This window comes from Nesoenas mayeri (genome assembly GCF_963082525.1).
Source record: "Nesoenas mayeri genome assembly, chromosome: 18".
NCBI classification, from domain to species: domain Eukaryota; kingdom Metazoa; phylum Chordata; class Aves; order Columbiformes; family Columbidae; genus Nesoenas; species Nesoenas mayeri.
The window spans coordinates 4,825,426-4,852,900 of NC_137566.1; the positions used below are offsets into that span (position 1 = coordinate 4,825,426).

At 44.8% G+C, this 27,475-nt stretch overlaps 1 protein-coding gene across 1 annotated transcript; it reads right to left on the reverse strand.

Moving 5' to 3' along the window:
- Window positions 1-14,799: 14,799 nt before the first annotated feature.
- TNFSF15 (TNF superfamily member 15) lies at window positions 14,800-27,031 on the reverse strand (the record flags this gene model as incomplete). The annotated part of the gene is made up of 4 exons (XM_080356178.1): window positions 14,800-15,221; window positions 19,342-19,389; window positions 20,002-20,053; window positions 26,831-27,031. The coding sequence occupies 4 exons, from the start codon at window positions 27,029-27,031 to the stop codon at window positions 14,800-14,802; spliced, it is 723 nt and encodes a 240-aa protein (XP_080212304.1).
- Between the last annotated feature and the right edge of the window lie 444 nt (window positions 27,032-27,475).

Genomic DNA, 27,475 nt, shown 5'->3' on the forward strand with positions numbered 1-27,475 from the left:
TTAAATACACCATCCCTCTCCATTTCTTTGATGAGATGAGGATGAAAGGAAATAGCAAAAAAAACCCCAGACTTCCCATGTTTTCCCCAAGGGCCCTCTTCCTACAGCATGGCTTCCACAGAAACATCTCACAGCAGCACACTAAGCAAGCAGAATTCAGGCAGGAATAGTGAAATGAGAGACATGTCCTTTGCAAGCTGAAAGCAATTAGGTTTGGGAAATGCAACATGAGACAAGGGAATTATTTATGGCTGTGTAGAGGCTTTGGCCCTGGGATCAGCTCTGTCTTGCAGGCTTCAAATGAAAACAGTAAAAAAATTAATGAATGGCTGTGACACTTGGTGGTCGCCGCAGGTTACCAGGCTGCTGGAGATGTCTTTTGTTAAAGGGCAAAGCAGCTGTTAATATTGCTATTCAAAAAGTGGGAGAAAATGCTCCCAACTTTTCCAACCTCAGCAAATTATTGACAATGGCCGTATCAATCCAATTGTCAGGTTTTGTATGTTTTGGCTGTGCTTGCCTCATTCTTTTAACCAAAACTTCAACCTGAGGTGTATTTACAATTGTGAGTTGGCATGTTGCTGAATGCAAAACAAGCAGAAAGAGAAAACCGGTAATTTTGTGGGTGGCTTTGCCCATTCACCTTTGCCTTTCCAAAGGTGTCTCTACAGGGTTTTCTGTGGGTGGTGTTGTTGCTGTTGCTTCTTTTGTTTTACTTTGTTTTGTGGCTCATTTAAGTTTTTTATTACTATTATTTGTTTGCTGATGTATTTCCCAATTCTTATTATCTCATTTCATTCTGTTATACATTCGGGGCTCTCAGTTGTAAGCTTTTTCCTCTGACTAATAATGTGAGTCATCTTCTGGCTTCTTATCAGTGGCAGAAGTATGTAGAAAGAAGTATGTATAAAGCTAACAAATACCTTCTCCACAGTGTAATACCTTTTCCTTCAAGGTCTGCAATATTTGTTCATTGTCATTTAGTATGGACTGGATACCAACTGAGTGCCAAAAATACTGACACACTTGGAGGGTACTAAATTAGTTATAAATATTATTTCTCTGTGGCATTTTAGGTGCTTCTGTGCAGCGGTTTGAAAAAGTTTATTAAAAGAAAGCGATTAACTAGGGTTCAGGCTCTAATGTTGAACTCTAGGCTGAATAAAACCTTTTCACCTAGAACTATAATCCTAATGAGATTATGATATATTGAATGGGGTATTTTCATGGGAGAATCATGGTTTAGAGTAAAACTCTTGGCTTTATGATAAGGAAATATTTGTGGGGGAGGCATTTTGAAACATCAACACTGGAAAAGAAATAGATTTCTTTAGAAATTACAGAAACTTTAGTTTCACCTCTTTCACAGAAAAAAATCTTGGGTATATTTATTCAGTGAACTTCTATATTTTCAGTTTTCATCCCACTTTAAGGTAGAAAACCCAAATGTCAGAAATTGCCCTGGGGTGCAAGTTCTGTTTTCGAATGTGGTAAACCAGGGCTTTAAGTCCACAAGTCTCTCAGTGTTCCCATCATTTAGGAAGAAATCTTTGTAAGAATTCATCTGATCATTCCATCCTTGCTTAAATAGTTTTGCATGTTTGAAGGCTGAATGTTTCAAAGCTCTGAGGACTTTTACCTGAGGAGTAAATACAGAAAGTAGATATTTCAGGTTTTTTTTTCTCCTGGATTTTTAAAAGTTGGGTTTGAAAGGGGACAAGCAAACTCTGTGAGCTACAGATGGAGATTCTGTAGTATTTTTAGAGATGGGGAAAGGACGTGGGATTCCTGAACGCCAGCACAGCAAGGTTTTCAGTCTCTATTTGTGAACACCATGTTTTCCCAAGCCTCAAACTCCGAAATGTCAGGCTTGAACTAAACCAACACAGAACCTGCCCTGAGCATGTTGGGGAGATTCAGACGTAACTTCCCGGAAGAAATAGCTGTTCTGTAATTTCAGCTGCAGAATTCACTGTGATCCAGCTGTTCTGTAATTCCAGATGTGGGATTGACCAGGATCCAGCCATTTCTGCCACCAGAGACGAGGAAACCAGGACCCGACCGCAGGTCCCTGCCTGGTGTGAGGGGCCAGCACTGCTCGGGTGGCCAGAGCCTCTTGCATGTCAGTCGATGGGAAATCCCAGGATTTGGCTTTTCTACCCGTTCCACAATTCATTTACATGAGGAGAGGTGTCACAGGGGTTAGGCTGTATTTTGAGAGTCTGATGTGATTGCTGTCTGCTTGTTTTTAGCTGACTGAAGTTGCCCGTCTCAAGGAACGAAAAGGAGAACCCCAAGAAACCTCAAAGACAAACATACCAAAGCAAAAATCCCAGTTTGCTCAGGGACAATGGTCTGGAAGGAGAAGTGTGAGCTCAGATTCAGCTCCTGGTTTTGCCACGTGTTTCTTTTGTAGACTGGAAGCTGGTTTAATCTCTGTGCTCCCAGCTCCTGCCCACCGGCTGCCCCATTTCTCCCACCCATTTCCATGCATCTCTCCTCCTCTTTTGCCATGTTCAACACAGCCCTTTGCGTAGTTACCTTGGCTTTAACATTAATGAACAAGTCCTTAATTTTGCTTAAGATTGTTTGAGGAAAGGAAAAGATTTAAAAGGATGTACTGGGGTCCTGGATGAGAAGTCCTGGTGATGTCTACCCCTGGGGTAAGTGCAGGGATTCTGTCTTTGCACAGGAGATGGACAGATACGGGCCCAAAGTTTTCATGTCCTTGTTTTCATGAGTTTACCCAACATGCTTTGTTTATTTAGTCACTCCGAGTCAAAACCCAAATGTCTACCTAGAAATATTTTGGCCTTTAAAAAACCCATTTGAGAACAAAATTGATAAGAGGGAGCTGCTCAGGGAGAGGTCTTGTATAACTTTGTGCATGAGGACTTGGTCATTTTAGGCTAAAACCAGATGGAAAATGGGAATCTTTCCCACATCCCCATGTCTCTTGCAGCATGGTCAGGACTCTGCTGAGCCTTTGGTCACCTGCCACTTTTTACACATCATTTTAACTGTTTAATGTTCTCCTCAGAGCAGCGTTCAGTGGACAGAACTTTGCTGTTGGTGCATCTTGCATCTCCCCCAGCTGCCAGTGGTGCAACAGTCAGGGCAGATGCTAAAGCTCAGCTTTTTGCATGGCCCAGAGCCACCAGTCACCCAGGCTTTGCTCACTGCGTTAGACACTGTTCTGATGCAAATCTTCCCCAAAATAGACTTTCAGTCCAACATCCAAAACTCCCAAAAGAATAACAACCTCCATATTATACTGAACGCGTGCAGGATTTATGTCTCTGGTAGACATTGTTCAAGTAGTTTCTATTTTGAGAGGCTAGGCAAATGAAAGAAGATCACCGAGGGAAAATATACTTCAGACAGTTAATCCTGAAGCTTCCTATAAAAAACAAAAAAAGACATTATTTGGAAAATTCAGAGCATAGTCTGCATAAAACTCCTAGGGGACAGGAGGTGAGTCTGTCCTGCCAGACAAATACCACGGAATTGCTTTAAATCACTTTATTAATCAGCTGTTAAGAGTTATTAAAAAACATATATTAAAATTTGATCTGCCTCAATAAATCCCAAATTGCTGCTAAATCAAAACCATGTAAAAATTCATACTGCAACACTAATTCAGCTGGTCTTTCAGATCTCTTGAGTGCAGAAGGTGCCAAGTCTTCACTTACAAGAGGAGATTTTTTGCCATATGTCTATATTTCTTGTCATATAAGCTGTGTCTAATTAATGGGTCCAAGGGCATAACCCAGTCATGCCTTGAGATCATACCCAGGGGAAGTCCAGCCAGGAGTAAACACTGTTTCAAGAGCTGGAGTTCACATTTCCCACCGAGCCGGGTGAGGGCAGCTATGGGTGACATGAAGTCATCTGCATCCATGTGAAAACCCCCTCCGACACCAGTGGGATCGCAGGAGATCCAGGAGAGGATTTGGGCTTCTCTGTGCGGTGGCCGTGCAGGCTCTGTCCTGTCTGGGTAAGGGTGGCTGATGTGCAGTCCCTCATCATACTCATGGGAATGTTATTTAAGGGACTTCACAGGGCTTTCCTGAACAGCCCCTGGTAATTATTCGCTGGCATGCACCTCTCCTACTTGTTACAACAGTTAATTAAGACGGTTCGTGCCAGTAATTTTCTCCTGGGAGGCCTGGCCGTGGCACAGCAGCGTGGTCTGATGCCTCTCAGCTCAGCACCAGGGACCGGTGATGCAGAACCAGGAGAAAATGTGGATTACTAAAAGTAATTCCAAGTCATTTTGCTAGATAATAAATGCTTCTTAGTAGCTGACTTGCACCCCAACAAATCTTGAAGCTAGGACAGATATTTATTACTCTAAGAAACTGAAAGTGAGATTTATTGCTGCTCCAGTGGTTTTGTGGGAGCCTGGGGGAAATGCCAGGGAAGCTCTGACCTCTGCAGGGCTGGGGGTCCTGGGTGGCCACCCAGCTCCACCTGCCCCTACCTGAAGCCTCCTGAGCAGTTCTGTTCCCCGTTAACTCGAGCTGGCCCAAAGACTTTGTAGCCAGTCAATATGCTGATGGTTTCCTTGATGGTGACTATGGAGTAAGATCATAAATTGGTGTCCATAATTACAGACTTTTGCCCTGCACGGATGATAATAAGTCCAGGAACAAAGATGGATGACAGTAATCAAGGACTGAGTCAGTAACTTTAATCCTAGAGCAGAGACAGCCCATATTAATTCAAAGTAAACCCTCTGGACTGAGAATTCAGCAGGCAGAAAAATTTGCTTTTGAAATCTTTTTTTTTTGTTCTTTCCCCTCTACTGCAGTGTTTCCAGCAGCAGATGGATTCCTTCCCCCAGAGAGGAACGGTGCCAAAGTTCTCTCCAGTCTCCCTGTGGAGACAGCCAAGAACTGAGAGATGCACAACATCTTTCTCGAGTGCAGCGTATTCCCCCAGCACAGTGTGGCAGTGGTAACAGACAGTCCCCGGGGTATTTGTTCTAAAGACCATGTGTTCTGCAGATCCAACTGGTCCCAGCCCCATCCTGGGAGCTGGACTGGAGATTTACCACATCTCCAAGTATGTTTCCACTGCTGATGACTATCAAGGAACCCAAGTGAAGGTCCAAGCTCTGTGCTGCCCATGGCTCCTTCACCTGCTTCTGTTTCTCACTCAAGCGATGCGTTTTGGTGGCCAGAGGTGCTGCGGAGCAGGGTGACAGCGGTGACCACCTCTGACTCAGGCTGTGTAGGAGGGGGAGATCCACTGTCTCTCTGAGATCAGCCACAGGGGTGGGGACTCTCACTACTCCCTGACCAACCATCCCCCACACGGTGCCAGGGACAGGGAAGAGGTTATGCGATAGTGGGGGACCTTGGAAGAGCTGTCTGATTCTCTTTTCTATGCCCACCACAAATTTCCTGTGTGACTCCAGACAAGTCATTTAATGTCTCCACAGTTCCCCACTTGCAAAAAAGGACTTTCCCTATGTCATAGGAATGATAAAACAATAAATACAGTAATGAGCCTTGTATACTCTTTCATGTAGACTGAGTCCAGATAAATCAGTACCTCCTATGAGTAAACAGCCAGAAAAGGTCTTGATTTTCTGGGAATACATCAATTATTCCTAAGAAAACAAGTAATATTTTGGGTGACTACATCAAAGCACATGGTGTTTGGAATTTGTTCTTGATAACTAATTCCATTTGTCATGTATAGACCACTGTAGTTTGGCTGTATTACAGGTTGCTGATTTAGGTCCTTGACTACATAAAGGAAAAGCTGTAAAGACAGAAAACAAAGGAAATTGCAAATAATATTTTCTCTGATGTAAGCAGTAAATTGTAGAATCATAGTATTGTTTAGGTTGGAAAAAACCTTTGAAACTGTTGAGTCCTACCATTGACCTCACACTGCCCAGTCCACCTTTAAACCATGTCCATAAGAATCTCACCCCTGCATCTTTTAACCCGCTTTAGGGCTGGTGACTCCAGCACTGCCCTGGGCAGCCTGTTCCAATGCCCCACAGCCCTTTGGGGAAGAAATTGTTCCCCAGATCCAACCTCAACCTCCCCTGGCGCAACTTGAGGCCATTTCCTCTGCTCTTGGCGCTTGTTCCTGGGGAGCAGAGCCCGACCCCCCCTGGCTCCAAGCTCCTTTCAGGCAGTTCAGAGATCAGAAGGTCTCCCCTCAGCTCCTGTTCTCCAACTGAACCCCCCAGGTCCCTCAACCGCTCCCCATAAGAAGCCCAGTGGATCTTCCCAGCAGAGCTTCTTTCCCTGGAGACCAGGGGAGAGGTGAGACCAGGCTGTGAAATGGTTCCCTCCTGGACCTTGCTCCAATGGGTGCTTTCCAGTTGCTTGTAGACTTAGTGATGCTCTTGACTCCTGTCATTCCTGTCATGTAGAAAGCTCCAGCCCAGATAAATCCCTTTCCAGGAGCACAGCTTGTGGAGGAAGGGTCGGGGGCTCTTAGAGCCCCTCTGGAGTGTGGTCAGGCCTTTAGAAAGGGATGACTGTGCCAGAGGAACCAGTGTTGTTATGACCCTGTCTGTCCCCAGGGATGTTGGAAACAAATCTCATTTTTGAGTGGAAAAACCTTTCACAAGAACTTCCATTGAAGCTGCCGTCTCCTCACACCAGCCTGTTATTTTGCCAAAGTGGTTCTTTTGGAGATGAATCCTGAGCTGAATGCACTGCCCACTGCTGGTACTATACTTGTAATAGATTAAAGTATTCTGGCATTTTTTGCCTCTGAGTTGCAGAGAGTTGCTTGCTCACAATCTGGGAAAGTCACTGAAGGTGTGATATTCCCAGATGCTGGAGTGGTGACTGGATGCTCCAGATGCTGGAGAGGCCAATAAAGGCTATGGGAGCCCTTCAGAGGGCTAGATGAGTGTTTTGTGAAGCATGAGTTGTTGTTTTTAGTCTTCTGTGCTTCTAAGCTGTGTAAACATAAACCTAAATGAATGAGCCTTGATTTGTTTCCACCATATAAGACAGGCCTAAATGTACAATGAAGGCAGAATAGTGTAATTTGAATTCTTTACTGCAAAGGGAAAGGTGTCCTATGTGGGAGCAGAGGAGCCTTTGGAACCTTTGGAGTTGGGGTTGCAGATCCTTCTGTAGGGATAGTAAAGGGGTTGGAGAGCAGAGAGGTGCCACAGCCCTAACTTGGGAAATTATCAGCGAGCTTCTTAGCCTACCAGAAGATGGGTATAAAGCCATTGATTATGAAATCAAAACAATTTTAGCATTGTGTCCTGCCAATGTACCTGCTTAAAGGGAGGGTGGAGAAATTATGTAGCTCACAACTGCTGGACTTGGGGTGGCCCAGTCACGTGCCTGGTGTCCCGTTTCCCTTGCTCTGGGTGTGCGGTGACCTGACGTGGTTACAGAAAATACAGGTGAGCAGAGGGCAGGTGAAGCAGCCCCTGCTGCCTGTGTGCGGGGCATCGGTGGCACTGCTGTCACAGCTGACTCACCGCAGCCGAGCTCATGGTGTGCGTGCCTTCCTCTGGGATTTTCCAGAAATTATAGAGCGGATGCTGGTATAGCATGGTACTTAATGTTATCAGGTAGGATATCCACCCTGTGATGCATTAAGACTTTTCTGGGAAGAAGTGACATTAAAATTCCTGTGGCAGCGTTCTTCTTTACCCAGCGTAGTTGTCCTAAAAATAGAGGGGCTTTGCTCACCTGTGTCTCAGGAACTTTCCACAAGAATAAATGAAGTAAAAGCTATTTAAAGAACTCTGTCATTACTACAATTACAGCCTAAAAGCACAATCTGATGGTGCCCTGCTGAGGCAAGAAAAGACTCCCATAGTAAACTATGCTTGCAAAATAAATGGTTTGTGGTTATGCTCTTGGCTTTGAATGGGTGCATCAATACCTTCTTGGAAATGAGATTGTAATTTAGATGGTGGGGTAAGGAATAGCAGATTTGTGCAACAGAACATGCCTAATGAATAAGTATCAAAGTCTAGTTTATGACTGTAGAGGGTCAGTAATGATGTGATATACAGGAGATCAGACCTATACTTTTAGCCTATGTCAGAATTAGCTTTAGCTGATGAGTAAAGAAAAGGTCCTTTTCAGTCCTCTTTACCTCACCTGCTCTATTAAAGAAGGTAAACTGATGAGATGCCACCATGCATAAGGCTGTGATAGCAGAACCCTCGGGACCGTCTAGTTTCAGTGGACCAAGAGATTTGTACACAGATACTGGAGTTTTCCACATGCTGTAATGTCTTTCCTACCTTCTCACCAGATAATTTGATAGCAAAGAGGAACAATCTCACTGCTATAGCAAAAAGTTGTTTCATATCTCCTTGTTTTTGTTCTAGAGATTCCCCTGATTTACATGCAGATGTCCCACTTCCTTTTCTTCAAAAAGTGAAGTCATCTTGCTGAAGGGCTGGGGCACGGACAGTGCTTGCTGCTCACTATCTCTTTGAAAGCGTGTTGGCTTTCATCCTTTGCTTTCAGGCACTGATGAGAGAAGGGAAGTGTCAAACATCTATTTTCTGTGATTTCACAGCTAACCATGCCCTGGCAGCTGTTTGCTTGATGACGTCTTAATAGTTCTCTTCCACTTTGCGCGCTGAAATGTGCCTCTATATCTTGTCTGCAAAGATCAACTCAAAACTCAGGGAGATGTTTGTGTACCTTTGTGGTAATCAACTGTCTGGACCATCAGGAGGGAATTATTAACCTCTTCCCCTCCTGGCATATAGGACAATGCTCTCATATTTAACTAGAGAGTTGTTTCTCATCAAATAAGGCAGGGAGAGAAGGGGGAAACCTGGAATCTTTGTGCTGGTTGCTGAAGAACAGCCATGCAGGCTCTATTCTGGTTGCTGAGCTGCCAGTTCTGGGGTCAACTAATGGAGCTGCCCACCCAAACGGACCCTTGTCCAGCTCAGAAATGGAGTTCAGGCTGTGATTCCCTGCACTGAGAAGTTTCTAAGCTCTATGGAATTAATAGAGAAAGAGAGATGGCACCTGAGAGTTGACCTGTCTGTTAGACTTCAGAAGGAGCCAGACTGATACCTGACATGCAGACTGCAGGTGGAGCCACCTCTGTAGTTCTAGCTGATGCCCATGAACAAAATTCACTACTGTAGAAAACAGAATTATTTTTTCCCTTTGGTGCTTCTACAGAAATAGCAATTTGTGGGGTTGGTCAAATAGATCCTATTGCAAGACTTAGGAATTTAGTTAATCCACAAAAAGTCTTATTTTCTGAATAGAAAATGCTGTTCTGCTCCAATGCTCTGAAATTCTAAAGAAAACTCAAAGCACGATAGGTTTTACTAAATAAACTTAGTGTTGCTGAGCAGGAGGGAATTAAGTGGGAGGTTTTCATTCTAATGCAAGGTACGTCATCTCTGGGATGCCTTGATTGTTATATTTTTTGAGATGGAAAGTCTTGTCAGTGGGAGTTAGGCATCCTTAAAAATGAAGGTGAGATTCAACTACATCGAGAGAAAAAACATTAAATCCGTGTGGAATTGAAAATTACAGTCCTAGTGCTCAACCATATGCTACTGGAGCAAAATTCTCTAATTAAAGCCCTTATGAATAGGGTTTAAGTTCACTGTTCTTGAAGTGTTAGGATTTATAACTTTCTGTCTGTGTAGTGTGTATGTGATTAATAGCTTATATAGAAAAAACCTCTTACACATCTGAAAGAACATATATAACGTGCAACACAGAGCACACTTCAGCCACTTTGTCCCAGGTAAATGTCTCCCCTTCCCAGTTGTAAATATGACCACTTGCTGGGTATTTATTAAAGACAGACTCAGGAATAAATATGAATCAAATGCTTTTATTTTTTGCTTTAAGATACAAAGTATGTTTTAAAGAGCTGTTTATAAACTTCATACCCAGAAAGTATCAAAACTAGTTTCTAAAAGAAATAGCCATTAAGTATAATAGATCTAAACTTTATACCATGATTTTTACAATTTCTCTTACATAAAATTAAGGCATTTATATGTACAGTACCAATAAATATGCAACAAACTTTTTTCAGTGCCTTTTTTGACGTTTTAATATAAAACTCTACAGTCAATGAAAGAACATAGCTTGATTTGTGCAAGAATGAGAGCGTCTGGAAATCTAGTCCAGTTCATAATTCAGTAAAAAACCCAAACACCCCTGACTTAATAAACCAGGTGCTTAATAAACCAGGTTATAACTTCTCAGGCAATGTCTTTCATGCTGCTCCAAAGGATTTCACAATAATACTCATAAGGTAAAATGAATTTTGCCTGTCTATGAGCTGACATTTTTATAGCATAGGACCTTCCTGTCAGTACAGGTCGCTTCATCTCAGCTTGTGCCCCATCCTGTGAGATGGTTAAGAGAAAAAGTCTCCATGCCCTGCCAGAGTGAACTCAAAGATTTTCCCAGAAGCTGGAGGTGTTAACTGTGACACTGAACTTGTCCTCAGCTTGGACAAGGGGTGTTCATGCAAGAACAAAGCTGGCAAGGGGCAGATGCGGCTGCTGTTGGCCAATGGAGGAGAACTGGGAACATTAACCTCTCATGGCAGTATCCTACTCTGCAGAGTGAATTTCATGGAGCAACAACTTCATTGTGTGGAAGTGAGGTTCTGCCTTCCCTCAAGATATGTTTTCATGTATATCTTTATCAACACTAAGCCCTATAGGGATTCTGTCCAGGCAGTAGCTGGGCAGCTTTATCCAGCAGTCTGTGAAAGTGAGTGCAGAGCTGTTTTCACTCTCACTGAGTGCTGGTATCATCACCTTACTTGTATTTAGGTAGAAAAATACTATATACATCCCTCTGCAGCCCTGGAGAGAAGCATCTCTGTTATCCCCACCTTCCCCGGCATGTGCAGCCCATCAGAAATGTGCATCTCTTCCTCCATCCCACTAGAGAGGGAGACTAGGAGTTTATAAAAAATAGACACCTGTATGATTAGCGGTAGGTCAAACGAAGCACAATGCTCAGGTGGAGGGACTGTATATGCCAGTGTATTTAGACCACAAAGAAGATGTTAACTCAAGCTGTTATGTGCAAAGCACAGAGTAAAATGGCAATAAAACAAGTGAATTCTGCTTAGCTTAAGTTAAAACAGAAAATAATAATAATGTTAAAAATATTATTTGCTTTTGCTGTTATTTTAAACATGAGGTAGCTATTGGATTAAAAAAACAATCGGTATTATAGAAAAAAGTGATCTGATTACTGTCTAATTAACCCCTCTCTGATCTGCAGAAGCTGCCACCCACAGCCTAATGAAGCATCTTGGGTATTTGCAAGTGGGTGGAAATCAGGGTAAACAGGGTTTTCAAGTGAAAACCTTCCTTGATCCAGAACACAGAGCCCTTAACCAGAAATCTCATTTGAAACAATTTAAATATGACACTCTGACTTGGAGCCAGGAAAACAACAAATTGTGGAAATACAAAATAATATGCCCAATGGGAGAATGTTTCTCAATTCTGCTAGTGGAAAGAATTTGCATTCTTGGCAGTGGAGGAATTCAAGATAACACCGCCCAAGATAGGAAATATATATCCAGTGGATGCTGCTGTTGTGCTGAAGGTATAAAGACAGCAAAGCTCATGCTAGAAGAGGGCTCAGGGTGCACAGAATTCTGCTACCTTCAAACAGGGCTTTGACCCTCATCTGGCCAAAATTTCCTAGCTGGGTTGTGCCTGGTGGATGGGAGCTGAGCAGCTGGGAACACTGAGTTCCCAGGTGAGTTTACATATGGTTGTAGAGAGGGCAAATCTGGCTTTTTGACTGGTTATTGATACTGTGGGTCCTGTCTCCCTGGGGTGCTCAGCCGGGAGCATCAGTCCATCTGCAATGCAGTTTCTGATGTGCGCTGCTTTTCTGGAGAACTTTCTTCTTCAAAATAGATTAAGAAGTAACAAAAAAGAGGCAATCAGCTGTTCCTCATGCCGCAAAGGGGAAAAGGGCCTAAAAAAGCCAATCTGCTCAGCCTTTATGTTTTCCTTCTTGAAATGCAAGTCCCTATCAGCCCCTGGGGGAAAGTCTGAATCTGAGTTCACTCTGGTGAGGCACCTCTAACCGTGCGTGAAATAACAATCATTCACACACTAACACACAGCAAAATAGGTTTCTTATACATCAGCATTATCTGGTTGTATTAGCTGATTGCTCTTAGGTGTGCTCTTTGGCCAGTGTTTTTGGAAGGGGACCAGGATCAGCAGTTGTCATATCAGTTAACTTGAATTTTTATTATTATAGAACTTGGAAACAAGAAGCTAAGTCAGTTCTGCTCGTAAAGACACGCATCGGTACCAAAGCACAAAACAATATACAATCTCTTATATTAAAATACATTACAATAGCAAAATGCCATACTAGTATCTAATACCCAGATCTGGGCAAATATTCTTGACATTTTTCTGATTCTTCTAAAGAATGAATTTTCTCCTCACTTCTCATCTGAAATGATGGGCCACTCAGGAGACTAATACAACAAAGCACAGTGTGGTCAGTTATGCAGTACACTGAACTGTTATATCCAAAATCATCTCAGCAGCATCCTTTTCATCACTTGGGTTATTTTTTGTTAAGGAACATAACTTTCAGCTTTACACCTCTAGACCCTAATCCTGCCAACATTTACGTGCTGAAGATGGTCCATGTGAGCGCTCCTTTGTTTGGAGGGTTGTTCCCATAATGATATAATTGAGGGTAAATACAGGTAAAATATTTTATCCACTTTTAATTTAAGCCATGTAGATTTTACTCATCCCATACACCAAATAGGAAAACTGAGCTTGCTTTTAAAGTGAATTATACCCTTTTAGCCACATACTCAGGACTAAGTACAGCACAAGTTTATGTTGGTAAGATTTGGGCTGTGAGACTTTTAGCTTGATCTAAATTTACTTCTGTATGTACACAGAGAAAAAGTTAATGCTTATTTACCAATACTTAGTTTTTAGGGGGAAAGGAAACGGTAGGTAAGTGAACCTATTTATGAATTTGGGTTATATTTAGTGTTAGTTTTCTGGGTGTCAAAGAGATTAGGGAAGAAGATAATTCCGAAGAATGAAAATATTTTTATAAGACTTCATATAAAAAAATCTATTACTTTTTTACCAGTGGTTTTATTCTGAAAAGTGTGGGTGTTTTGTTTTGTTGTTGTTTGTTTGTTTGTATGTTTTTCTTTCTCCTGAGTTCTGTAAGGGTCAAAACCTGAAATAATGTATTTTGAACTCAATTAACATGAGCTGCCTATTTCACCCTTTTTCTCCAGCTTGGATTTTTTCTTATAACTGTTTTGGTTTCACATCCACCCAAACCAAAACATATTTTCAGTTTGACCGCAGGCTGAAAGGTCACTTGTTTGTGTGACCAGATTTCATCATCCTCTAATTCAATTGAAAATGCTGATGCACATGCATTTTCACATCTCCAGAAGTTATTTACATTAATTCTCATTCCTAATTCAATAAACACAAATTTCTGAGAACACTTCTGTCCCTATTAAGCTTCAGAAAAATCTAGGACTCCACAGCTTGGCTGGCCTGTTTGAGATACTTCCCTTTAAGCTTGACTTCTGTCTCACTTAAGTGGCTTTACTCTGACTTCATGCCATTGACTTCTGTGGAGGAATATCTGATATACAACGGGGTCAGAATCAGCCCCCGCATACTTAGTATATTTACTGTTACAGAAACACTATTAGCACTGAGAGGGGCGAAAAAAGGGAGAAAGAGAGAATTTCCACTAGGGTAGAAGTGTGGGTGAATATGCCTGCACCACTTTAAAACAAGTAGTGCCAGATATATTACTTTATGTCATATAAAATGTGCTAGTGTGCTAGATGTGCTAAAAGCTGGTGGGCGTGATGGGGTGCAAAAGCTGGCTCTAACTGGACTAAAGTAAACATTTTTGTGCCGTGGATAATGGATCAAGAGAGTCATGTCTGTAATGGAGCTGCAACAGGCAAAGTTTTGCTTGTGATATTTATTGTTAGTGTGCGGTGGGCACAAATTATTTGCCTTGTGCTAGAGAAGGCTCATTATTGACAATGTGCTTCCTGGAACTTCTAGGGAATATACACAAATATATATGTAGGTATATAACCCATAGAAGGCTTTTTTTTGTGTGTGCCAGATACTGCATTCACCACCGCTCTCCCCCAGACTCGTATTTACCATCATTCAGCACACCAGGCAATAAGTGGTGATGATTTAAATACATTTTTTATGGAAATTTGCTATACAAGCCTACCAGGAAGTTGGAAGGGTTTAATTAAACTGTTAATAATTAATCTGAGCTTTATGTTAGTGCAAAGTACTGAGCTAATCTATTAGTAAGGAAAAGACGAAAAGTAGTTACCTTTTAGAACCAAGAATCTGAAGAAGGGTCATGCAGAACTATACTGGAAGTGCTGAAGAAAGTTCAAAACACTTAGGGTAGAGGAAATTGTACATTAGAGGTGGAATTAACCTAGCTGCAATATTCAAACCCAATACTCCTAACACAGGTATAAACTGTTCCTTTGTAGCGTACAGAGTTTTGAAGAACTCTCAGTTTTTACTTTCAAAAATACATTTTTTTTCTTAAAATGTGACTTTGCTTTTTAATGGGGCAAGGGCTGGTGGTTTCAATTCAGCCTGCAGCTCAGCTTTCCCTACCCTTAGCAGAGAACTGCGGGAGACGGACAGGACAGAAAAGGGAAGACAGCACAGGGATCGCACCCCAACACGCACCCCAAAAACCAAGGGCCAACGAGGTCCCACCAGGGCCCTGAAGGGACCCCCCCCCAGCTGCTGCCAGGGACCTACAGTAAAAAGGCACCAAAGAAAGTTTTGTGCTCCTTAGTGTAATCCACCAGCTTGATGTCACTGACATTGACCATGAGCTTGTCTCCTACTTCTAAGGAGACCACAGCACCCAAATAAATGGGCTGGAACCAGCTGTTTGCCTTTTCACTGAGGGTCTTGGTGCCCGTCAGCAGCTGGGTGGGTTCGGGGTAACTATCAGTGACTTTGGTGATGATCTCAGTGACAGAATTGGTTTTACTTTCAATGGGCCCTCGGAAAGTGACCTGAGCGTAGACGTAGTAGTCCCCAGACACGGGTATCACCAGTGCGTTGCTGGAATAACTCAGGTTGTTCTTGGTAAAGGCCAAGCCTCGCTTGTCTTCCCACTGCAGGATGGGCATTTGGTCTCCCTGGGTGTTGGTGACTTCTTGTTTCTTCACTGCGGGAGGAAGAGAGAGGGAGAAGAGGGGGGTTAGTTTGCCACAGGCGGGGATGTGCTGCTGAATGTAACGCGAGGTCTCTGCTCCAAAGGCCAAGCGATTTAAATAGAGTAATCAAAACGCTAGAACAGAACTGTTCCTATTTTACAGCTTGAAAAATGAGGTGAGTTGCTTACAGGCCAGCTGTCCAGATCTGAGCAACCAGGAGTGAAAGGCAGAGATGCTTTTGGAAGAGCTCTGCCAGCACAGGCTGGGACTGGATGTCAGATCCCAAATGCCAAGACTGTTCTTCCTAAAGGCCGAGTCTCATGGCACTGTGCAGCAATACAGGCGGCTTTACCCTGCAGGTCCAGGGTGATTTCTTACCTGTTCACAGATTTAAAATCTGGTCCCTAAGTGAAACCAGTGCTGGGGCAGTGCCACACATGGGCACCGTGCCTGTACCTAATGGTTCGGGACAGTAATAAGAAATACTAAAGCATCATTTTCTTCAGCAGCAATGGATTGCAATAATGTTTCTTAGACAGCTACTACTGTGCTTGCGAAAGTTCCACAGTGATAAGCGAGATCTATCACCTCACCGAGCATTGAGACACTTGAACTTCTCCTCGTGCCAAGTTGCTTCTGAAGGATGTCAGGGTTTATTAGCCCTTGTGTCAAGCTTTTCTTCCTCAATGTTCACAATGAAATCTTTTGCTGTAGGATTGCTGTTGCTTTACCAGCGTCATCTGATTTTACCAAAAACTCAGAAGATTAGCTAATTACAAGCAGAGCTCTAATCAGACCCCAATATTAGTCTGATCCAAGCCGAGGATGCTCCCCAGGCTGCAGGGTTCTCAGGGGAAGAACTGGGGAATTGCTGCACTATTCCCTTCACTCCTTTGCAGCTTTAATTTCTCCCACACAACAGGTAGGAGAATAAGCCCCAGTGCTTATTTTTCTGCAGGGAAGCAAAGGGTTTTTTCTGTTCTTTACTAACTGCCATATAAAATTGTTGTGGTATAACAGCAGCTGAGGCAGTGAAAAGGAAGAGGATAAAAAGCATTTAGGTTATGCTGGGTACTAAAATGGACCTGGAAAGTTCATGTTAAATGCTGAGAAAGACTGAGGCAATTGATTTCCAGGAAATGAGACCTTTTTCATGAGCTTGAGTTAATGTTTAAAGTTGATTTACATTGAATATCTGGGGAAGAGTTGTATGTGCATGGGCAGGGAGGGAAACTGAACGCAGGTAAAGGAAAGCTTCGAAATTCTCTTGGCAATAACCATTAGGTTTATCCTGGGTGAAATGAGATTCAGAAAAACTAATGTGCTCAGCTCCCAGTGGCATCTGCTTTCCCCTCTTTTCTAGCAATAAATAATCCATAAGGAGACAAGAAAGTGTTAGGAGTGCAATTTCTTGCATATTCTCTGAGTAGCACAACAAAATAATGGGTTTTTTTTCAGCCTGCCTGTCAGTGCTGCTGAAGTATCAAATCTTCCTGATCTTTCCTCAGGAGGCAAAGTACACGAGGAGAGTATTTTAGTGTGGGAGAACAATAGACGGGGATTGTGATAGCAAGCCAAGCTGAATCATAGAAGTGTTATAAGCAGTATGAGGTTTAGAGCCAATGGAGCTTTGCCTGGTACAGAGAGAGAGAGAGAGGAATAAAAGAAAATGAAAGTACTCGTGGTCTGCCTTCATCCTCATCTACCTCTCAGGTGTCTAAGAACTGGTCTGAGTCCCGGCAAAAGCTAATGTAGCATTTGGGTCACTCTAAGGTTTACAAGAGCTTGGAGTAAAACCTCTCATGGGTCAGTTGGTAGCACATGAAACCTTGTTTGAGATGGGAAGGAACAGAAAAGATCAGAACATTTCCAGAAAATGTCCTGGGCTGTTTTCCATCTTGGGAGCTTTGGGGAAAACTGAAGAGAAGCTGCATGTGAAACATTCGTTTTTGTGTACAATGACACATTTAAAATGTCAATGACACTCAGTTCTTCAACGTTTTTTCTAACTAATAGGCATCTCAAATGAAGTACATGATTTCATAACTTCTAGAGTTAGGCAAAACTTAAACAACTATAACCTCCCTTTTAGGATTAAGCTCACTCTCTTGTTGCTCTCTATTTTCAAGTTAATTTTTCCCCTGCTTTCAATACTGATAAAGAGGATAAATGCATGTTCAAGTGCCTTTGAATACAGTACGGCTCATTTTCTAGCAGCACTTGTACTTTGTACTTGTCCTTAATTTATTTCACAAATATCTTGCCCTATGCTTCCTGAAAATGCACCTATTACGCTAACTCTTGAAGTAAATAAAATTTGCTTTTAATAAGACATTCATTGCTACAGTTTCTTCAACTTTCCCACCCACTCTAAATTTTTGGCATCCCTTACATGTGAAATCTCTTCTCATTTCCTGCAATCCCTTTTGGTTTAGTCCCTTACTGGAGAATCCCTGTCAGAGAGGGGATAATGGCACAGCACAGCCAGCACCAAATATACATTAGTGCACAGGAGAGAATGGGAGAATGGATAAAAGTCCTAGCTGGGTCTTCACATGGATGGTGCCATTCTTCACTAGCTATGGCCATCCTGGGTGAGGAGATCTCAATGACACTTTGGATAAGTTCAAAATGCTCAGTGTGTTAAAAAGGCCGAGAGCAGGTGGAAAATTCACCATAAAGGAACAGTGAACAAAACATGGAGTCATTCTGCTACTGTTATTTCCCATGAAAGTACTGTGGCTAGTTATTCCTCTCACTCCTGTGCTCTCACCCTCGGAATATATGTGCCTAAAACTAGAAAAAGGCAGAGAGATTAGAGATCTGGAAGAGATTTCTTACAAGTGAGAGTTTGTAGTTTACCACCTTCACTTTGAAAAAGGTGCCTGAGATGGGGGAATGAAACAAAGATCTGAAAAATAATCATTCCTTTTTCACTTTCTATGCACGAGTTATGGTTTATGAGAAGAGAAGATCAGGCGGGCACCCAAGAAATTATTATGCAGGAAGTTTAAAGTAACAGGAAATATTTTCTGACTGTGACGTCCTGTTAAGATTGGGAACTCATTGCCACAGGGTACAGCACAAAAAATATGCTTGGGCTAAAAAAAGGTCAAAGATAAATTAATGGAAAGGAAGTTCCCTGTTGGCAGCATAGTACAGCAGCCTGGGTGTAGCATTTTTGTATATAGAAGAAGTGATAAAATCCCGTTAACTGTTTCCTTTTCATGCTCTTTGCTATGGCCAACAGTGACCTGAAATGTCAGGTTGAGGAGGACGGGCAGCGTCCCATGGAAGCGGCTCAGGAATGATGGTGAAGGACGTTTTGCAAGTGGGGGGCCTGACGACATTTGGAGAAAACTGTTGGGTGCTTCCCTGCAGCATCTGGACTTTTGTGCAACCCAGGGAAGTCCCCAGCAGCAGCGCTGAGCTGTGGCAGCTCTTCTGAGTCAGCTGCATCGGGAGCCTCTGTGTCTTTCTGCCATGGGGGAACTCAGGGCAAACAGGGAGACTTGCGCTAGCAGACATGGTCCTTTTGCTCTTGCAGACTTGCAAAGATGTGATTTTGAACAAGGACAGGTCAGTTTTGGAGCTCTAGCAACCTGCATACAAAAAATGGATTGGGACCAAGACTGGGCGTTAGGCTTGTGGATTAGGGAAAGTAAACCAAGCTGGGAAAGAAATCAGCCCTCAAATACTGGTTTAACTCTGTAGGTGAATGTGTGTGAAGCATCAGGTCTTATTTTGCTCCAAGACTCGTAGTTTTTCCCAATTTATCTATCCATGAAGTCTCCCTTGGGCTCTTTCCACTGCCTTTTCTAGGGGATTCAGCAGGTTGCTAAGCCACCAGGCACCTATTTAAGTTCAGTTACAAGAGCTGCCCATTCAATGAAATAAATGGTTTGGAAAAGTATCAAGAAGAAAAGTTTCTGTAAACTACCTCCTTCCTGGGCCCTTTCTACAAACACAGGCTGTAGTAAATCTGTTGTGGTCAACAAGGCAAAGCTGATTATTTTCCCCATGTTTCGTGCAACACCTGGTCTTATCAGACCCATATAAACCGAGATCGTTGAATTGCTACTTCTGCTGTAATTCCCATGTGGAAACACTTCATTTTTGAACAAGCATTACCTGTTAGGTGTGCTCTTGGCTTTTCCGCACTGGCAAGTGTATCTGTAACTGAGCGGAAAAAAAGAAAGAAAGTGTGTAAGGACATTTGCTGCTATTGAAGTCAATGAGATGTGAGTGGTGGTTGAGGAAACGTGCAGCTCCTTTCCATTTCTGCATGTGTTTAGGTCAGGAGTTATTTGCTGTGATTGTTTATCGACACCGTAGAGGTGATAAAATCCCTTAACAAATGCCTGAGCTTGTCAGGCCTTCTGCGGTGTTGACAGGGCCCATCGTGTCTGTGTCTTAAATTGCTGGAGGGTGAGCAAAGGGGAGGTGTGGTATGTACAAATGAGAGTGTGGTGTGCACGGGCTCCCAGATCCATGTTTTTGCAGGTTCAGGGTGTTATACTGATCTCAGAGAGCTGCTGGGGAGGTCTGTGCCTGCACTAGAAGGAGCGAGCTTGCACAGCCCTGGGGTTAGAAATGTTCGCACTTTCGCTATGGCCCCAGTTATCTCCCTGCATCTGGTTGCACAGGTTTGCCTCCGTCTGCCCCGGCTTGTTTGGCTGGGGAAGGGTTTGGGTGGTGAGAGCGGAGGTGGTTGGGGAGGCGTCTGACAGCGGTTGCAAAACCTTGGTAAACAAAGGTGTTCAGGATGGGGGAAAGGACTGGCAAACTTACCTGTCGTTACCGCCCGTTGCTTCAGAAAGCGAGAGCCCCTCTCTTCTGTGACCTGCAAGAGAGATTTGCAAGAGGTTAACTTGGGGCTCCAGCGCGTACGGCACCTCCACAGAGGGTCTGGTTTGTGTTATTGCAGAAAATGGAGTATGCTACGGTAATATTTTCAAGCTTAACTAGAGCTTTTGTGTAAAAGGACAAGCCCTGACAGGGCTTTGCTTCATTGCAAGAGTTTTCTGCTGTTCGTTTGAAACTGCCTGCATCTTGTAAAAGATGCCAAGGACAGCACCTGGGATCCTTTGGTGGTGGTTGTGTTAACTCCAGTCTTGTTCAGCGGCTGACAAGCCCTTCACCTACCTGGGGGAGGACTGGTGGCATGGTCAGTGTGAACTAGCCAACACTAACCCTGCTTTGTGCTGGTGCCTCTATCCAGCACTGCTAGAGAACCTCTGCTGCTTAGAGATGCTCTTGTCCCTCAGCCCATGCAGAGCAAACAGAGACATATGAGTGATTCTTCCCTGTCTCAAGACTCAGCAGTTGTGAGCCTTTGCAGGCACTCGTTGCACCCACAATGTCAGTGAAAAGGCTGAGGTGTATCAAGTACAGAGCTGCTGCTTCACCTGCTATTCTTTCTGCATTTGTGTTATTTCAGGCCGTTTGTTGCTTAGGGCTGTCTGGAGTGTTGGGTTGCCTCACTGGAAGGTGGAAAGGAGCTGAGCAGGTCCGAGGTTCAGCTGGCAGAGGGTGAGCTCTGTGGCTCACTGACACCCCACTGAGGGAAGGCAGAGTGATTAGCGTTTGTGTGCCTCTTAAATTTTGTTCCAGAGCCAGACATCAGAACACTCACAACATCCCTGTGCCAACAGGCATTTGCATGGGAGCAGGGCATGGCCCTGGGCTGTGCCAGGCAGTTAGAATCATAGAATCATGCAATGGTTTGGGTTGAGGGGATCTTCCCAGCTCCCCCAGTGCCCCCCCTGCCATGAGCAGGGACATCTTCACCAGCTCTGGTTGCTCAGAGCCCCGTCCAGCCTGGCCTGGGATGTCTCCAGGGGTAGTTCATCCACCACCTCTCTGGCCAACCTGGAAGGCTGCAATAACGTCTCTGATGCTGAGGTTGAGCAGCTCAAATGGAAGCGGCTGCATGCCCACCACACGCCTACCGGGGCTAGTCCTTCTGAATCACGCTTGGGCATGGCTGGTGGTGGCTTCTCACCAGCTGTTGGTCCTGTAACAGCAGCCTGCAAAGCAGCAGGGTCCCAACCGGGGGATGCTGCAGGATCCTGACTCTGGATCCGACCTCCCTGGGGTGTGAGGAACATCCCCTGTGCTTTCCCTGGGGCACAGTCTATTGCAGGTCCGTGCCAACAGTGGGGCTACAGAAATCAGACAGTCTGGGTTCTACAGCCAGCTCAGGGTTGACTGTTGGGGCTGTCAGGAACCCCTATCACACAACACTTGTCAGGAGCATGCTGGTGTGGTGTGTTTTATGGACAGCTACAAGAAATACATTGGATAGAGTAAATGGCCACTGATCAGCTTGCAGCTAAGGATTTGATGCACATTGCTTAATAAACAGGCTGAAATAGCATTAGCACATAGATGCTGGAGCTATCTGCTGGGGGCTGTATCTCACAGAACTTCAAATACTGCAGGACAAGTGGAAAATAGATAATTTACATGGGCCAGGGGAAGGAGAGTGTGGGAGAAGAGTTGGGCTGCCTGGGTTTGGGACTGCTAATGACTTTGCTAATTGCTAATGATAATGCTAATGCTAGTAAGCCCAAAGATATTTTAGTATTTCCCTAGCAGTGAACATCCATGCGTTCCTGTGGAAAACCATCATTTCTAAAATAAGTGGCTCTGGTGTGCTGGAAAAAAACGGAGAAGGAAAACTACACAGAATTTTTTCTTTGTTCCTCCTTTCTCCACCCGTACACACATAAGCAGCCCAGCCACAATAAGCAGCCCAGCCGCAGGGTCTGCTGCTCTGCAGGGACGGTGGTGTGAAAGCTGAGCTCACAGAGAGCAATGGTGTTGCGTTCTCATTGAGGCATCTGGGCTTTTCGTTATGACAAATGACTTTCTCCAAGGTCCTGTCTGCTTGCTGTGGTATTTAAACATGACTGTACTTTTGATGTGGCAAAGAGTCATAGCCGGTTGACTTTGTTCTTCCCGTGGTGGGAGACAAAGGATCAGTGTGGAGGATTTCCCTCAAACACTCCCCCTTGCTTTTGGCCAGATGTATATGCATATATTTATCCCATTATTTATGTGACACTTCCTACATATTTATGAAGTGACATATTTTCTAACGATACCAAGCACTGCAATGAGCTACGAATCAATCACAAACCTACTTTTAATCATGTAACTTCAGTGGGACTGTTTACATATTTAAAGCCTAACCTGCTTTATTTAAACTCGGATGTTGCAAAACAAACAGAAGCAATGAGAAAGTGGGAAGGATATCAAGAAGAATTCTGATTCTTTATAAAAATTAACAGAATGATTTTGACTGAAAACTGAGGACAAACTTGTTAGGCAACCTAAATTTACTTGTTTCCAATGAAGGCCCAATGGAATCTCCAGGTGCAGGAGCTGCATTCATAGATGCTGAAGGACAGTGTGATGCAGTAGATAGAGCAGGGTCATGCAAGGTGTGAAATCATTCTGTTGCCTGGCAAAGGTAGGGTTTCTTTTCCTAATTGAGCTACTTGATAAGGATACCAATCTAAAACTCCTATAGAAAATAATTTTTAGCACTAGACAATGCTACATAATGGTCAGGTATTAGTAATATTTGTCCTAAATAGGCAGAGGTGTTGTACATTCATGTTGTAGATGGTGTAGATGAGGTGGTGAGGGAGAGTGAAGCTGCATGACACAATAGAAGGTTTACACAATTAGTGTTTTTCCCTCTTTTTCCTTTCTTGCTTAGCTGTGATTCTGACAAGTGCACAGCGCGGCTTCAATTTTCCCTTTGGCTACTGTGGAGAGATTAATCAGCACTGAGTAATGTTGAAAATCCCACCTTACAGCTGACTTGCAGACAAATGACATCTTGGACAGACAGCTCTAAGTACTCTGAAGACTGTGGTATGCAAAACACTCCTGTATTTTTTTTATGCCAAGAAAGTCCAAAAGCCCCAGTGCATTTATATCCACCTATTGCTGAAGCCAAACAGAAGGGCTGAACATCTCCTGTTCATGTATATTTTGCCTCTTGCACCTCCAGGAAGAGCCGGGGGTATCCGATAAAGAACCACATGGGAAAAGCAGCTTGGCACTGCAGGCAGAGACATTAATAAGCAAAATATCCCCAGCGGCTCCATCCACTCCACTTTTAGCACAAGGTGCTATTTTACAGGCCTCTGCAAGTCATATACAGTTTATACACCCACAATTTTGGTATCTCCAGAGATGCTGCATGGCCTAGGCTGGCTGTTTTTGGTAGGTGCTTGTCCTGGGACAGTAAAAACTGGTCTCAGTGGAAGTGTTTTGGCTAGATTATAATGCCCAGTGTAAGTATGTAGCCAGGGCATGAGCTCACTGGCTTCACCCATGAGGACTATGTGCATCAAACAGAGATGGCCAGTCAGGGGCTGTACAGCTGCTGGCTTTTGGGAGGGCAATCCCGCACACCCGGGCATAGGTGCAATGCTCACTGCTCCTCCATGGGCATTTCTGCATCCCTGCAGGTCAGGAAGCCGTTTCAGGTTCTTTTTCCCATTAGGGCTTCTGGCTCTGCATGTCCTGGCAGTCCTAATCCAAGCTTTGTTGCTAGCTTCCTGGATTCACCTTTTTGCACGTAATCCAGGTGGAGCTGCTAGGGCTTTTTAGTCCCTCCTGTACTGGAGCAGCTCCCTTCTCCATCACAAGGCTGACATGGCACATGGGTTCATGTGCAACCCTTTGGACGGGGAACTTCCCTTTGTTCTTCCTGTGGTCCTGCAATGCCAAGGGTGCCATGAAAGCGTGCCCAAGTACCAATGTCTCCAGGCCACAGGACCTGATGCTCTGCCATACTGGGCTAGCTGAGCAGGTCGCTAAGGCAGCCAGTGATGCTCTGCTGGCTGCTGTGCCATTCCCTGGGTAGATTTGCGCACTCAGACTGAAACTTAGTTTCCTTTGGGGGAAGAATGCGCAGATGTCCTGACCCTTCCTCTGGCAGGGCACCACTAGAGACCGTTACAGATTTCCTGCTAATATCACAAGCCATGTGTTATTGCTTAAAGAACCCTGTTTTCTCATCTCGGTCTGTCTTGAAGCGCAAAAGAGAATGATTTCTCCTTCCTGGAAGGTGTCCAGGAAAACATCATCAAACTTGAATTATTCATGCAAGATGCGCTATACCATGAGAACCGGTGGCTCACACATGTCGCTGTAATGACATAACTTGCCCTTTTTTTTTTTCCTGAAAGGGACACTTCCAGAGGAAAAGATGAGTTTGCATCCTTTCAGAGGCAGAATGTGACATGGTGTGCACCCACGCTGAAGCAGAGACCAATAAACTGCCTCACCCCGCAGGCAAAACGAAGAGGCACACCCCTGTTGCACAAACCTTCCCTGGCTCCCCTTCTCCTCCTCTTTGCTCCAGGAAGGACAGGCTCTGGAATTTACTCCATCTGCTTCTCATCTGCTCGGCTGCTGAGTCCCTCCCTCCTCCCAGGACTGTCCCCAGTGCACGAGAACTTGAAAATCAGGCATGTGTGGGCTGAACTCTGGTCCTGGGGCAACAGGAGGACTCCTCCCATGGGCTCGCTGCTGCAAAGGTCAGCAAGCGAATACACGTCTGGTGCAAACTCAGGTCTGCCCGCTGGCTCCCAGTGTGCCCAGGGTTTCCGCACCCCAAAACCCGTGCCACGGAGATCTCTGACACACGCATCTGGTCCTAACTTAGTCTGCCTGATCTGGGCTAGCAACAGCACACATGAGGAAGGCGTCCTTTAGCAATCCAGTTCTAACATTTCAAACGCAGAAGGAAATGCAAAAAGACTTTTCCCAAAGAGCCTTTACACCCAGAAATGTTCCCATTGACTGAAGCAGCTTACAGCCGTGCCAAGCCACAGGACTGAGCACCCCGGAACTAACAGAAAAGCTCCACAGGTGGACAAACCCACCCATCTGTGCTCTGTTGCTGCACAACACTAGTGATACGGTCAGTCACCCACGCGGCGAGCAAAGAATTCAGACGGTGCAGGATGCAGCTGAGTTGAGGCCGGGTGCTCCACCCCTGGCTTGGCACGGTGGCCGCGGGCAGCCGGCCAGCCCACGGCTTTGCTCTGCCTCATCAGGACTCAGCACCTCCTTGCATCACCGTGGGAATACTACGTGCCAATAACTCGGTGCGCACACACGGAAATACGCACTAGCATAGCCCGGGCTGGAGAAAAATCTAATGGCTCACGTTGCGCTTTTTCGTTAGTCCAATCAAACAGGCTAATATTTTATTATTTCACTCCAAGATCATTTCAAGAACTGAACTGTTCTGCTCTATACAACCTCACGGGACATGAAGAAAGAGCAATGCAGCTGAGACTGTCCAAAGTGCCTCTTCTCTCCATTTGCACCCGCTCTAGCTGGCCTGAACAGCTGTAAAAGCGCCAGTGTAGCAATATGCACTTTCACATCCACAAGAAATGGTCAGATTTAACAGCCTGAGGTACCGTGCAGGACTTCTGTATCTCCTTTCAGCTGTGCATGACAGTGCAACCAGATAACGCCAAAGATGCTGCACCGGGAGCTGGCATCGCTTGGGTGCGAGTTGTTGCCTATGCAGACTTGAGGTCAAACAGGGACTGGCACGTCTGCACAGCCATGAGCACGCACACAGCCATGGGTGCAGCTGTCACTGCCTAAATATCTATAGGCTGAATGTGTGCAAGGTCAGACATCTGCCTTCCAGGCCACTTACTAGCTCTGCTTTCCTTTGCTGTTCCTGAGCACAGAACAAACAGGCTAATTAGTTGGGGAATTTCGGACCTGAGGCTAAAATCCAAACCGTAATTCCTCAGACCTATATGTATATGTGCATCCTTCTAGCATGGGGCAGTCCTGCTGAATTCATAGTTTACAGTGGAAATAGGCGCTTGTTTGCAGTCTGGCACAAGAAGGAATAGGGTGACACAGAAGAGCATTAGAAGCAGCCACACCAGCAAGCTTATTGCTCAGAGCAAAGTGAGTTTAGCTGTCTAAGGAGAAGAGTTAAGAAGGTCCCTGGATCTAGATAAAGTTCTGATGGGGAATAAAAATTGAGATGCAAAATTTAGGGTGAGGCTAATTGTTCCAAATCTTATCTCTGCAGGAGTTTGCATTAATAATACACGAGCGCTGGAGCTCTCTGCCCACAATGAGCACTGACCCACTGACATCAGCAGTGTGGTCAGCAGATGGTTGTGAAACAGACACTGGGAGGGGAAGTCTCAGAGTTAAGCCAAAAGAAGAAAGACAAATGAGCCATAGTATCAAAATCTGGCTGAAATCAGCGGAGAGACACTGATTTCCATTAACTAGTGATTTTTCTTAAGCATTTCCTGCAGCATGTCAATAAAAGTTTTAGAAGTTGCACATGGTACTGTGACCTTAGAGAAATTACAAGAGGAACAGAAACTACGAGTTAAAAAGACCAGACAATAATAAGACTTATCCCAGGCACATTTGCTCTGGGTGAGGAAGAAGGAATGTAACAGGCAGTTTCTTCAATTCCCTTAAACTTGTGAAACTCATAAAGAGAATAAAAGAACCAACCAAACCCAACCCTGGAGATGCGGGACGTGGCGCTCTCCTCCTCACAGGGTGGCAGGATGGAAATTGTCTGTCCGACTCTTACCTGGCTGGTGCAGGAGCTGGGGGCTCGGAGGTTTCCAACCAGCAGGTAGGCGATGGGCAGCGCCAGGACCAGCACGGAGAGCAGGCACAGCAGCACCGCGCACCGTATCCTCCGCAAATCCTTCCCGAGGTGCATCCTGGAGGCTTGGCTGCTCCCGAGAGCCGCCTCCTCCGCCGGGGTTATCTCGACCACGCGGTCCATGCTCGCGTCTGGCGTGTGAGCTGCCGCTGATCCTGGATGGGAACCCAGGACGGCAAAAATCTCTTCTGGCGTCTGCCCTGCATGGAGACCCTCATTAAATAAGAGCTGTCCCGAGTGTGGGAAGGCACCGACACACGCACACCCTCCCTCCCAAGGAATGCACCGCCTACAATAGAAACCTAGCTCAGGGAGAGAGCACGGTTGCTCCCTGGGCTCCCCGAGGTGCTGCCTGCCTCTGTCTGGCTTTTCCCCCCCCCTCTTCTCTGTGCAGAAGGAAGCTAGGAAAGTCCCAGTGGGTGGAACCAGGATAAACCCTGCTGCTGGGCTGGATAAGCTTAAAAGCTTTTCCGCATGGCAAACGGAACATGAAACCAATGGGAGTGAAAGTGAGAAGCAGGGGGAGAGCGAGCGGGCGATGTGATGCGCGGCCATCCTGGAGCCCAT